We start from the raw sequence: 14264 nt of genomic DNA on the forward strand, positions 1-14264 counted from the left end.
AGAAATTTCATGTTGCTATAAACCGAAACAGATTTTACGCAGAGTCAATTCGATGTCTCAATATTGTGTTTTGAGTCTATTTAAAAGCTCTACGAAAGCATTGTTTTGCACAATATATATATATATATATATGTATAGATGCAGAAACGTGTGGACCTCAAAGGCAACATAAAGCACAATGATTCGTTGCTTAACGTTGGGTAAACAACACATTTTTACAACAAGCCCATAGAAGTCAGCACCCTTCGATATTTATCGACTAGGTCGGACGTGGCGTTGACCGACTTGGTGTGCCTATTCATTCACCCAACGTTCCCAGGACGAGTCGCGGTAAAACGTGCCGTAGTTCACTTCAAGATGCGTTAGGACTGACTTGTTGACATTCTAGGCGGAGCACGCCATAGGACAGAACATAAATTTATCCTTGCAAATTCGGAAGCTCTTTCTCGCATAGTTCAAATAACTCGTTGAGAAATCTCAACGTGTAGCAAGTTACGTATAAGAGCCTATCATGGGAAATAGGCCTGGTGCTTGTATGATTTTTTGTACGTTTGTACCGAGATCGTCCCTTCGAGCATTCTTAGGTCACATAGCTGAATCATATTCCTTTGTTAATGAAATCGATGGTGCGAGGCTGCAGAAACAGGCTGTGAGGAACTAAACCGAATGGCTACTGGATGGGATTATCGTGCAAAGGTTGCGATGTAAAAATATTAGTAGAAACCTCTTTAGATCACTGCGCACATCCATTTTGGGCATGCATATCGCTGACAGAGATTGTATGACATTTGGGCAGTTGAACGTGGCTGAGCGGTAGCATCGCCATGTTTCAACACTAAAAATAAACTGGATAAGATCCTATTATAATTATTTAGAATCACTGAGCCGCAGCTACGAACCGAACCTGGAGTTCTGTTACTGCGAATTTAGACACTCATCCACGTTGCTATGATGAGAGTCACTATATATTAGTTATACCTTTTAAATACGTCTTTAGAGAACCGCAAACGAAATCAGTATATAACAGCATGTTGATAGCGTACTAATAGTATTGTTCATATGAATTTATTTATTCGAAATAATGCTCAGTTCCGTCAAGTTTTACAAGTGGATGTGGTAATTTAGAAATGAAGAGAGCATTGGCCATTAGGTTTGCTGCGAAAAGCTTCACTGGGTCTTGGGCTAATTACGTTGAACGGGCACGTAATTCGAAAATGACCTCAATCAAATAGAGCGGTGCCACAATCACTAAAATCGACACGTTCTTTATCTTTTCTGAAATACAACGCAATTATGGCCATTGTTGAACCCCAGCTGTTAGTTACGCCAACGGTTGACGCTACCGTACCTTCTTAACAGTACAAACAATTTATTTGCACACAGGTGATTTGTGTGCATGAAATTGTTATAAATATGTCATGAAGATAAGTTATCGGAAGCTTTCGAGATTCGTTGTCAGTGTGGTTTCTTCACTGTTATCTCTTTACGATTTTCGACATCGAATGCGATGCCAAAATGAGGAAACGACTAGCGAAAAATCTTCCTATATAGGTTGTATAGGACCAATAGGCCTCGACACCAGTTTAATGATGGGCCTAGCGAATGAATGAATAAATTATTGCGGCATAGTAAACATGTACGCGATATGAGAAATTGTTAGTTCTTATGTAGCACAGCACCGTATTAATTCAGCACCGTTTACAGACTCATTCTAAAGTTTTTGTGATTCTTTACTTCTTTTTCATATCGTTTGTTCGGTAACACTTACTTTGCCATAACATTGAATATTGCCCAGTTGTAAACGCTTAAGTAAGTTAACTTTTTCGACCGAGTGCTCAACGGATCTGATTCGTTGTAGATTAGCTTATTTTCGTCTACGATGATATATTTTATAATAATTATTGTTATATAGATATAAGTATACATAGCACTGACCTGTAACTGAGCTTGAAAATCCTGATTTATTTTTTCCTCTCGAAATTGCTTGTAATTCAAAAACAGTTCTCCGTATCGGGATACGGGTCGTGTGGGCGTTTGTCTGTATGTTTACTTACAGGCACTCAGATATTATACGATAAATCGAATAAATTTTATTGGTGTCCATCTGCTAGACTCCTCCTTATTTCACCGAACCCCTTTTTCCGCCTTAGGTGTATTCACCTGTCTTATTTACACACATCGATCTACTCCACATAGCCAGTTATGGTCCGACTGAGAGAAGTAAGCAAAAACAGCTCAGCTCCAACAACTCTTTTCGGCTGTATAAGTCCTAAGCTTATGTTAGGACGCACATAAACGGATGTGCGCTGCTGTAATTATGTGAATTCCACTTAAAAAAAAAGCATCAGGGGTTCGACGAAAAGTACGACAACATATCAATGTAACACTGTAAACTTTATAGCTTTATTTATAGTCGTTAATTCTGAAAGCAATCGATAGTGAAGTTACAGTTACTTTTTTTTTTTTTTCTGTGTTTACGCGTATATGTATCTATTACTGCTTATATGGTTTCGAAACAGATGTGTTTTTTTTTTGCTTGTGAGCATGGAGGAATGGGTCTATGCCAATAAAATGATGAGTCGCTGAAGGGGGCCAGCCGTACAAAGATAGTCCCTCAATACGGGCTCAGCGATAATCGAGCTGTGACGATATGGAACAGAAGATCATATCAGTTACATATGTATAATGTGTACATATGACGAAATCGTGTTATGCGATTAGTGTTGATTTCATTGATGGAACTCATGCTCCATCTTTGGTGTAGGTTCGCCGACTTAACCTACGTTTCTTAAGGCGTTAGGCTATCTAACGGCGTTCGGATAATACTAGAGATTGCTATCGCTTCGACACATGATCCTTATCCAAACCCAAAAAATAGCTATAATTGACAAAAAAGCTTGAAAAAAAAGCCTTTAAAATTTCATATTGGCTCCAATGCGCCCTTAAACTGCTAGTATAAATCCTGTATACGGAACAGCCAATCTCAGAGCATTTGTAATCGATAATAAGAAAAGGTGGCGTGTGCTATATGTCTTAATAAGTATATCAGTGAGTAGAAGCTAGTTTTGCTTACTGTTCAAATCTCTTGCCGTATCGATAGTGGTATTGTGTGCTATTAAAGAATTTTATTTTTTTATACAAATAATTTTATTGGAAAAATTATTAAACGATTATTCTATCTCATATGTACGTTCTTAGAACTCTACTCTGAACCATTATAGTTCTAAAGTTCACATGTATTCCTGCATGATTTCTCCGGAAATGCCGCATTCTCATTCAGCTGAAAAATAGATCGAGCCATGGCCCTACAAATAAAATACACCATCCAGCCTGATGGACATCCAGACGACAGGAAAAGGACACGGTAGCGGACCTGCGCATTGAAAACCGTTCGAAAGCCTTTTGGAATGTGGGTCCGTTGTAAAAATGGAGACAAGGATGGTCCTAGAGAAGCATTCCACTCGATCTCCAATAATAGTTCAGGACAAAAACACAGGATCTCCCTTACGCACAATATCAACGACGAATGACACAAGAGATCCTAGGTTGCCGTCGATTATTTATAACCACACTTTTATCTTGTGCAATAACATAAGATTTAGCTCGAATCTGGCTTCGACAGTCTAACCTTATTTACTTCCTCAGTTTTAAGCATAATAGTCAACTTGAATGTAGACTGTCGGAACGCCTTAAATTTAACATCCCATAAAAAATGCAGTAGATTATACTGGGATATTATCTAAAAAAGCAAGGTAACTTGTTTTTGACTGTCTAAATTATCTTAATTAGTAATAAATAAAATCTAATTTCATACATTTGAACGGTACCCTGCTATTGCCACTAGATAATTCACCTACCTTCTTGCCATTAATGGTTAAAACTGAAGTGCTTGTACTGCTAGCGGAGTTGCTGGTGCTAGCTCCGGATAGAGATACGGGGGGATGCACAGCTGTCAGCTCGAGGTTGGACGTTGAAGGTTTTGGTACAAAGCCATCGAGGGAGTAGGCGGGGGGACGGGTTGGTCGAGGCCGCATCAACTTTTCAGGAGGAGCTACCGTGGTGCCTGAGTCGAGAATCCTAAAAAAATCGACAATCATTCAATATTTATAATTAGCAGTGAATATCTCACACGAGTGATCGACGGTAAGTGTACGCCTGATCCCACCTAACCGGAAAAACGCAGAAGGCGCTTAGCTTGTCATGGAATTGTCAAAAAATTAACGCAATTGATGATTAGTAGTAGTAGTTGGATTTATCAGACATAAGAACGACTCGCAAAGTGAACAGGAAACTTGAGGTGCAATCTTTTTTGTTTTTTTTTCTTATTGAAACAGACAAATTGTCTAAGTTAGTATTTCGTCTATTTGTAAAGACGATGTAGCTATCTCAAATATATAGAAACAATTGTTTGGATTTTTTATGGCATGTTTTTCCTTCCCATAAATAGATGAATTTGAAATCGTTAAATTTAGTGCTTATTAGAGTTTCTAGGATCATGTGTGAATTTTTTTAAAAGTTGGCTCATTTTCTCCATGTGACCCATTTGCATAGCCAACAAGTTTTATTGTATCTTCGCCATCACTGCCATCTTTCAGCTAAATCTTGTTCTACGCATCGTCTTCCTAAATACGCTTGGCATACATTCACCTAGACGTGTTGTGGTGACTAGCCATTCGAAAGTTTGACAGGTTTCAACCCGTCATCTTGGTTTGATCTTCATATAGTCTGTATCTGTTCCCGGTCGTGTACAATATTGCAGTTGCGATAACAGAATAGAATCTGAACGGGAACTCTATGGCGTGTATAATGGTAGTAGCACCCTCTGCCGCACAATAACGTTGCAATTATCGTTATTGTGCGGTAGAGCGTGCACATATATAGAACGGGTGTACATTTTCGCGCATGTGCGTTCAACAGTTAACGGTACGGCTGATGATGAAGCGTTTGTGTGATGAAATTTGGGCGCTATACGGACGACAAAAGACACGCTTATACACGCTTTAATACACATATTCCATGCTGGCTTAAGCTATCGTTGTTATTCTTCTACTCTTCGGTACTTGAGCATACAGCGGCGGCGGTGGCGGCGGCCGCCGGTGGCGCCGCACGGTGGCTGTCCATTGTCGCTAGTGACGATATCGACATTAGGTCTCTGCAAATATTATCGTTCGTATATAGTAGAATTTATATTGCTACGGAGCATTTTAGTGCCGGTTAAGCTCGGCACAAAAGCGACGAAGAGATTTCGTCGTGTGGTTAGGACTATCGTTGTAGTGAATTAATCATCAATTCCTATTTCGGGGTAGACAGACATTTTGTTGTTTGGGTCATTTGTAGTCGTAAACATTTCATTAGCCTCTACTGCCAGTCGTCCCGTTATAGTGGTATCAGAAGCTAAGCTGTAATGGTGGACCTACAATATAAAAGAAATCGTCTGTGCCGCTGATGCTGTTTGCGTCGAAGACGATGACTGCATACTGGCATGGCGGCTGACGTACACGCCCCATACTGTGGTTAGCGATCACGTCGAAAGGGGCGCACATTTACACATACGTATATTTATCCATTCAGTGCAAATCTTTATGTGTACGTTCGAATTTTTGGCTTCTGAAAAATGCCTGCATACATAATTCGTGACAATGACCCCTCATTGTCGATCGGCCATAACGGCCAACATCGTTGCCCGTAATGGCCGACGTGGTGGTGTTTACAAGTACCGTCGGGCTTACCGATATGTCAAACTGTGACGCATTCGTTAGAGCAGAAACACTGTAACTAACTGTAGATCGTCTCACATACTCGGGTGCGTCCCACCGACAAGGCGTGTTACCGGCCAATGTGTACGTTAGGCAGTTACGATCGTTGCAGTCATTAAACGTGGAGGGTGTTGGCTAAATTTCGATTTTATTTTGTTAGGTTTGAGCCTGTGAAAAAATAGGCCATTTACTAGGTTCATTGAATACGTCAATATGAAACTGGTGCATATTAGTGAAAAATTTGCTACAAGTAATAACCACACTCAGGTTTTTGTAGAGCTTCTTTGTACATCTCAAAAGTGTATTTCCTATATTGACGATGCGTTCATTTTATCTGTCCGAATTAACTGCGTGCCAACGGTGGGCCATGTACTAACCATTCACGTTCTCATATGCAATTCCTCTGCCTGTGGCTTTTCGAAGCCAATTGATAGTTGGATATGCTCGCTCACAGTAGCTCTTTTTAGGGCATGCAGAATCCTTAATTATACTGACTCGGGCAGATTGAAGTAAACGTTGGATAATCCTTTGCTCAATCCGGAAAGTAAACAGAGCATGACGACGAGATCGTTAAGTAACTGGACTGCACGCTTTCGATTGTCGTACCAAGGGCGCATCAATCTCTCGAGGAACTCAAGTGAACAGGCTGCAGTCGTTGTTTTACTTGCGTCTCATACAAGCAGATGCCCCTAATACTCATTGTAAACACTATTATCATTTTACGTACAAACCTACTCGACATTGCCGACTCCGAGCTCGACCCCGTTCTAGGGCGCGCCTTTTTTTCGCCCGGTCCCGTTCCAGCTGAAGGTAGAGAATAAATCTCATAGCTTCAGGCGGGTTCTTTGTTCCGCAAATTAAAGTTAGCTTCAATAAAGTCCAGTCATTTTTCTACGTGGGATATATCGTACGCATTGCCGATTAGCCTATAGCTTATTCACGAAGAACCATTTTTTATTCAGTTCCTGTATTTTCAATATTTAGGTTATAATTCTGTATTACGTTATACGTGACATGCTAGATTTGACCGACAGAACCTTCAGGCTCAAAGCTCTATACCGTTCATACACTATGCTTTCGCCTAAGACTTCATTACCCAATGTCTTTACCAGTCTTCGATACATTTTCACGGCGCTATGACCTTCAAGAAACAAAAACCTGAACGTTGAGCATTGATTTTTTAAAAGATGTTTTTCTTCCTGAACTGATTTCGTCTGAAGTAAACTCAATCGGTTATGACTCAGTTTCTTGAAGACTCGAATGTTAACCAGCCTGACTTCGTAAAATCCAAAAAAAACGCGGCACGTTCAAAAGTTATTGAATTTTAAAGTATGCCAAATTCGCTTGTAACAGCCGAACACTATCAGAAAGCGACACACAACATGTACAGCGCGACCATTTTCATGACAATTTTCAATGGCGTAAATATATATATATATGTATAGTCCTCACCGTCGAAGTGGCATGTCCTGCATGAGCTACAAACTAAAATTAGTATTAAGTTATGTTGTTTTTTCAAGTTCTGGGTAAGATTCGGCATATTGGGGGTACAGTGTGAGCTCGTACGGCCATAACAAGATTAGTTTTACATATAGCAATAGTAAATAAGTTTCGTTTTTACGTAATTATTAGTAACGTACTTCGAGAACGTGGAAAACAACTATGTCAAGGGGAAATCTTGCCTGCCAAGTTGTGTCTAGAAGATGAAAATCGTTGCTTTGTGTCGAAGGTGTGTGTGTGATTCATTTGCAAAGAACTGAAAAATAAGAAGAAGCTTCACCGGCAAGCTAGACTTTTATGTACCTATTCGACTTCAGAACAACTCTGTGAAAATGAACTCTCCATTTCTGAATTGTATATTACAACTCTTTTCATTAATGAAATTTGTTACACAGATTTGTTAAACAACGAAGATATCTGAACAAAGTTACACTATATCCAACCATCTTTTGAATTTAGCATGACCCCCTAGAAATTACCTGCATATCACGCACCGAGCAAAACATAATGGCAGGAGGCAAAAACCAGCCCAGGTTCTCTCCTTAAAAAATAGTGCTAGAATATAACAGTATTTTTGCTATCATCTATGTCGCTACTTAGTTAGGATATTCAAAATCGATATGTTTCTCGATGATTTTTTCATTTCCATTCATTGGACAATTTGTTCGACAAGCAGATTTTAATCTCTTCAGATGACAGGTAGGCTGAAATGCGTTATTATCTCCTTAATTTCCAGTGGTGAATCTTATCGGGGTGGCTTCTTCTGGTGACTGCCTAGACCAAACTTTCCAACTAAAAAATCAAAAATTCCACGTGTGGTTAGCTGGGACAGCTCACTATTCTAAGCATATGGCAACGAGTAAATTTTATGCAGAAACATATTATTTAAACAAAGTTTGTAGTATCTGATTATGGATGCGATATTTATCGTGTGAAAAGTCGAAACCGTGCTCAATATATCACTATTAAGGTTTCATTGAAATACCTTCGTTTCATTTTGGACAAGTCATTTAGGATATGTGCAAAGGACATACGTGGCAAAGATATGTATTATATTTGGTGTAAACCCATGTCATCGAAAGCAGCTGGTGATAACAAACTAACAGCTCGCGAAAAGGCTATTGTACGGCCGCTTTAATGAAGGCAGCCTGAGATTGAAGCACATGTTCCTTCGTCGCTGGGTTGCGTAGAGTTACGGTTACTGGCCTTTCGCGGAGCATTTAGTTCCTCTGTCGCGTCTAAGATTGTTGTTGTTCCGCTTGAAATTGGTCTGTTCTGGGTCTTGTCAGTCCGGGAGGTCTGCGATCAGTGAGCGTTAATATCATGAACAGATTTGACTTCTGCACAAAAAGTATGCTGTATAAGGAAATTCGCTTGTTTCACCGTATGATTTTATCAACCCCTGTTTGTGATGGAGGGAAGTATCCCAAAGATATCTTGCGGGCGATAGGACCGTGACGCCATATTCGCTCCATAGACGATATTGTATCCTAAAAATAGCATACGAACTGATGCAACATGCAGCAAAGGCGTGTCTTCAGCCGTACATTGTAAGCTCGGGTTTGTCCAGCTACATTTACCTTCACATGAGTGTCTCTCCTAGCAGCCAATATACCTGTCAGTTTGTTAGAACGACTCAATGCGGTAATAAATACTCATGAGGTTGTCCGAGGTTTAACAGGTTTAGTTTAACGCGAGAACAGAGATGCATGTACCAGTCAATGTTTCTAATATTTTATTTTTATTGCTACTTTATAGGATATATTGGGATGCGTTTTGCAGCTTCGCATCCAGCTGTGTATACAAGGGTCCATGATATTTATAACAGCACAATACAAAATTAACTGGCTAATGAAGATAAATTTTGAACCAAATGAGTAGATCGTACACCCAAAGACAATAACCATTGCTTAGGTGAAACGCAGACGAGAAGCACTGCCGTTCCTTAGGACAATCTTGATCTGCAGACACGATGCCCTAATGGGTCTGCTAATCGACGACTCGATCGAGACACAGTACTTAAATGCAACGCAAAATACATTCATCATACAACACACGGCCGAGTTGGGCCAGGCATTATTTTTCGGCCTTGAGCTAAACGTTGAAAGTTGGTCTATTTTATCTGGCAGTAACAGAAAGTAAATTCAATCTGCACATGAATGCCTGAAGTGAGAGGATGCTCGCGTGAGAATAAGCTAAAGTAGCGTCAAACACAACTTGCCTATATTCTTGTAAACACTCTTGCTGAAGACGCTGACGTCATTAAACGCTTTTGAAGCGACAAATACAAAATAGCCTCTCACTAAATAATTGATCAACAAGTGGTCAGCCATTGGGTCAATAACGATTGACAATAGCCCAGAATAGTTTGCTGATGCTAGTTACATTGAAGAATAGCAACTTGTCAAACGTTGAACGCAATCTTCTTTGCCCGAAGACCTGTGTAGCCGCAGAAGCCGATGTCGTCCTTTTTGTTCGTTCGTGAGGGTTCTGCGTTCGTCAACGTGCCTGCGGTTCCTTTTGTGCTCGGAAATAAGTGTATAAGCTGTCGTTATTGCTTCTTCTACTTCGTCCAGCGGCGGCAGTGTCTTTGGCTAATTTACTTGCGGGACGGCCCAACCGATATTGCTATTAGCTATTATATCTTATGTGGCACAATAGGCAGCCTGTCTCTATGTCGCTACTCATTGTATCAACATGTCGTATCTTTGTTGGTTTTGTCATCAGGTGTGACGGTCGTAATGTAAATCTCGTTTTTGTTGTTATCGCTGTTGTTGCTTTGTCTGGCGACACAACAGCAAAAAAAATCTGAAAGAAAGCATCTCAGGTCTTGTGCCTGCGCCGTCGTTTCATAATTCGACTGTGAGCCTGACCAGACTAGAGTCCTGCTACTGACGACGACGGTGGCAGCGGCGGGGGCAGCAGAAACAGCGGCAGCATATAAATACAACCAATAAACACCAAAACTTACCTATCTTCGGCGGCGTCGTCGCAGTGCGTTCTTCGGCCAGTGAGTCAAGGCTGCTAGCAGTCGTCCTACCGAACTGACGAGATTGTCAATGATGTTTGTAACGCTAAAGGAATGCTTTAAGTAATCGAAGGGTATGGTCATTGTCTGTATGTCGGCATGTTTGTATCCGTCCAAACTATCCGTAGCACTAGTGGATGTATGCATGCATGGGCAAAACGCGAATGGAAAGAAAAAATGGGGAATTTAAGTAGGCACATATTTATTAGGAAAGAGAGATATAGCTGTTCCATCATAATCCGCATTTCGGCGCCGCATGCGATTATAGCTGATTAGCGCCTGAACCTTAACACTGACGTGGGGGTTCGTCGGTAGCGCTAACGACGTCCGCAAATTCAGCGTTGGCGCGTACTCAGATGCTATGGTTCAACGGGTGACGTACGAATCAACACTCAGTCGCTAGTTGAATGAATTTGCTATTGGATCTTTCGATGATCGCGTCACACAGATCGATCGTGGGGTCCGTTCGGGCGCCTCCACCCGGTTGGACATTAAAGTAATAAAACGTAGATGTATATAAGTAAATATCTTCGCGTTAGAAGGAGAGAACAGACCGTAACGGAATTACTGGCGGTGATTATGTGCATCGCATACAAATAATATCTCGGTATTTCGCGACTTTTCGAAAAATTGTAACTTTTATAGCGAAGTTATGTATCTTCGTGACAACATATATGGACGAACTGGAAAAATAGTCGTACTTGGGCATTCCGGACTTTCGTTTGAGGTCTGATCACGGACTCCCCAAGCGTACTAGCAATGATCTAGACCCACAAAGATAGCAAAAAGCCATTCGCTTAGATGATAGGTTTCTGCTAAATAAACACAAAGACATTGCGATGATACAACAGCTGCTGAAGTCGCGAGTCGGAAGAGTGAGTGAGACGTATAATATATTAACTACAGGAGATATTTGTGGTTTTCTAAATCCATGAACGGTGGCTAATCTAGCGGAATAACGGGATACAGTGCTTGTTACATTGGTCCCGTAGCCGGCACGAAGCTGCTAGAATGATCGAAGGCGGTTTGCAAGGCGTCCACATACCATACCGGATGGGCCGAAGTACTAAACTCATAGACGAGTATGTGTTAGCGCTGCAGAAACGATGGCAGCATAGCTGTTGTTATAGATAGACAGGCTTTGCAAATGCTTAATAGATGACGAATGTATCAAACGTTATAATTGGTAAATTTACATGAGATAACTACGCTCATTTCAAAACGTTTAAACTATGCATCCTTAGCCTGGTACGGCAAGGGTTGCAGCAACGACATTTCTATCTAGGCAGCCAAACAGCCTTTGGTGTTTTATATTCAAGGTGAAAATCTGCGTCTGTTGCGGTGCATTGTATCAGAATATTGAAAAAAAAAATAACACAAGAACGTGTTAGAAAGGAACGACCCTGCTTTCGTCTGCTCGTGCGGCTTTACTGAACTCTTTACTATGGGGGGTTGGCCTGATATCTCTTTGCATTCGAATTGTTCATCAATAATGTACTTTCACATATTAATTACTAGTCGCTAAAATCTGCTACGACAGGTATGACAATAGTAGAATGATTAAGTAATTTGTATACGTATACAAGAACGTATACAAACATCTAATGGGTCGGCAAAAAACTGATGAACCGAAGGTACTACGGAAGTTTTCGATAATAATGCTACAATAAATTGATAATAAGTATTATTCTGTTTGTTTTACAAAAGATGACACTAGCTTGCCCCTGAATTATTGTTTTCCTCGAACGGATTCCACCGCTGCAAAACTTTCAGTACAAACGTGACGGCGAGGCACATTTCGTTGTTGCAGATGACCATTATGTTCTACACCGTCGGCTATCTATCTGGGCGGCAGAACTGTAATGGAAAAAAACTCTACATTCGTTTCCCGATTCCACCGGGGGCAAACGTCATAGAGCAGCATTTGACGGACCGACGTCAGTTGCGTCAGCGAAAGTATACGTCGACAAATCCAACGATGATGTACATGATTTGAAAAACAAGAGGGCACAAAAATAACCTCCCACTTTCAATTCTGATGGAAGAGTAGCGCTGGCACAGCGAGCGATGGCAGGTAGCAACAATGGGATTTGTTTTCTGTAGCTGCTTTTACCGTTCCTATTGCTGCTGGCCTCTTCATCTTGGTAATGTTACTTCTACTTAAGTTCACCAGATGCTTTAAGTTAAGCATATTTTCGAACTACTACACTCAGTTTCATTATGCATGTATTAATGATCAAATAATAGAAAACAGGCAACGGTGATAATGACGTGCAGTCGTAAACGATCGTCTTGTGAACATAGATCCTTTATTTTGATTTATCGACCTTGTTGTTAGGTTGAAGGACCTTCTGCTAAGACGTACTCCCTTCTGGTAATAGCGGGGGTGACTGCTCCCCACTCCTTTCGAAAAGTAACTTTGGCCTTGAGGCTTTGTCTGGCAGGTATAACTTACAGACGTGCTTTTCTAGCTCTGTTTAATGAAGTGTACAAAAAAATTGGTTTACACGCTTGTGAGAAAAATGGCTAACCGGTAATGTCGTATCCTTTACCATTTGCATTGGCAAGAAGCACCAAATGGCTAAAGCTTTGAGAGTCAATTTTTTCAGATTCATTTCTGTGAACGTAGCCACTGAATGATTGCGAGTGGAAACATTTTTATTGGCGGGCTAAATTCAAATATTCTAATTTAGAGTGCGTTATTGAAGATATGACGTTGATTTGTGCATCGGAAGTTTTCAAAATCCCATCACAAATGTGTATACTGCGAGCTGACTTAAAGCTAATCCAGAGCCTTGTGGTCCTTATGCAGAGCAAATACTTCAACATCTGCCCCATGGATAAAGTGATAATTTGTATAATAACGAACATAAATATATCGTTAGTTCTTTTATAGGGGAGAAGGCGAGCTAGGGTTTCGAGTCTAGGATGGTTGAATTTCGGTAAAGACACACTTTGTGTCGTGCTCTAAGCCGTCAGAAATGATCCATAACGGCAGTATCTAGAAGTAGACCTTGAAACATGTAATAGGCAGATGAAATACCATACAGTATTACAACGTTCATTATTGGGACTCCATAAAGCAATAACTCAAGCTACTCTAATCTCGGGGTTATGGAAACGGGGCTCCGCGTTCTGGCATTTACTAGTGCGTTTTTCTGAAGGATAGCAATTGTTACGTCTTATGAACTGCTCCGTTGGATCGTTCGCTGATACAAGATAAAGGTGATTTCTGTCTAAGGCTTAACCGTACGGAAACTGTTCATAATTAGTAGCCACGTAAGGATTACTTAGCGCTAATTAGACGTAATTTATTTACGTTTTTTTTTTTTTATTTCAAATGTAAATGATATAGTTTCGGTTTATTTATTTGTACAGAGACATCACAACTTTTATTTTATTGAAAACATTTCATTATGGTTAGAGGGCCCGAACTTTTGTCTAATAATTTCCCAAAATTGAATCCTTCAGGGGAAAATAATGTGTTTTCGAACGCCTTCATAAGTTCCAACTAGTTATAAGGAAATAATTAAATCGCGGCGGGTTTTGATGAGTTCCTTATTCACACATGTACACTATGTGTTTGTGTCCTAACATACTTGTTGAGAAGAGATAATCGCCATGCAGACCGATATAACTCATTCCATATTTTTCTACCGTGGTTATCTGAACGTACGGACGTATATGGGCCTAGATGATAACGAGCGAACTAAAGGTATTAAATCATGAACGTTATCAGTGACTTTTACCTTGAATAAGGCGGTCAGGTGTCAACAACGATGACGGACGGCTACCAATGCCAGAAACTACGGCGCAATTTCTGTTTCTGCATTTATTGGGTAATGGCTACTGATTATGATGATTGCATACAATAGATGGCTAGATTCTAGTCTTTTTGTCGGAGTAGAACAGAATTTACAAAGTTATTCAGATGTAGGGCATATCTATGTAAGCGCAGACAAAACCGAAATGCCGCGGAC

General features: G+C 40.5%; 1 protein-coding gene and 1 long non-coding RNA gene across 3 annotated transcripts in view; one reads left to right on the top strand and one right to left on the bottom strand.

Moving 5' to 3' along the window:
- Window positions 1-14264, top strand: part of LOC111250716 (uncharacterized) — a 179694-nt gene that overhangs the window by 78295 nt on the left and 87135 nt on the right. The gene's annotated exons all lie outside the window — the stretch shown is intronic.
- The window catches only part of LOC111250708 (uncharacterized), a 132426-nt gene that overhangs the window by 13797 nt on the left and 104365 nt on the right, over window positions 1-14264 (bottom strand). For both annotated transcript variants that reach the window (XM_022806324.2, XM_086978371.1), the window contains one exon: window positions 3858-4077. In XM_022806324.2, coding sequence (XP_022662059.1) covers window positions 3858-4077 — 220 coding nt within the window. The remainder of the gene's footprint in view (window positions 1-3857; window positions 4078-14264) is intronic.

The sequence above is a fragment of the Varroa destructor genome, unplaced genomic scaffold, assembly GCF_002443255.2.
Source record: "Varroa destructor unplaced genomic scaffold, Vdes_3.0 BEIS01000001.1, whole genome shotgun sequence".
NCBI classification, from domain to species: Eukaryota; Metazoa; Arthropoda; class Arachnida; order Mesostigmata; family Varroidae; genus Varroa; species Varroa destructor.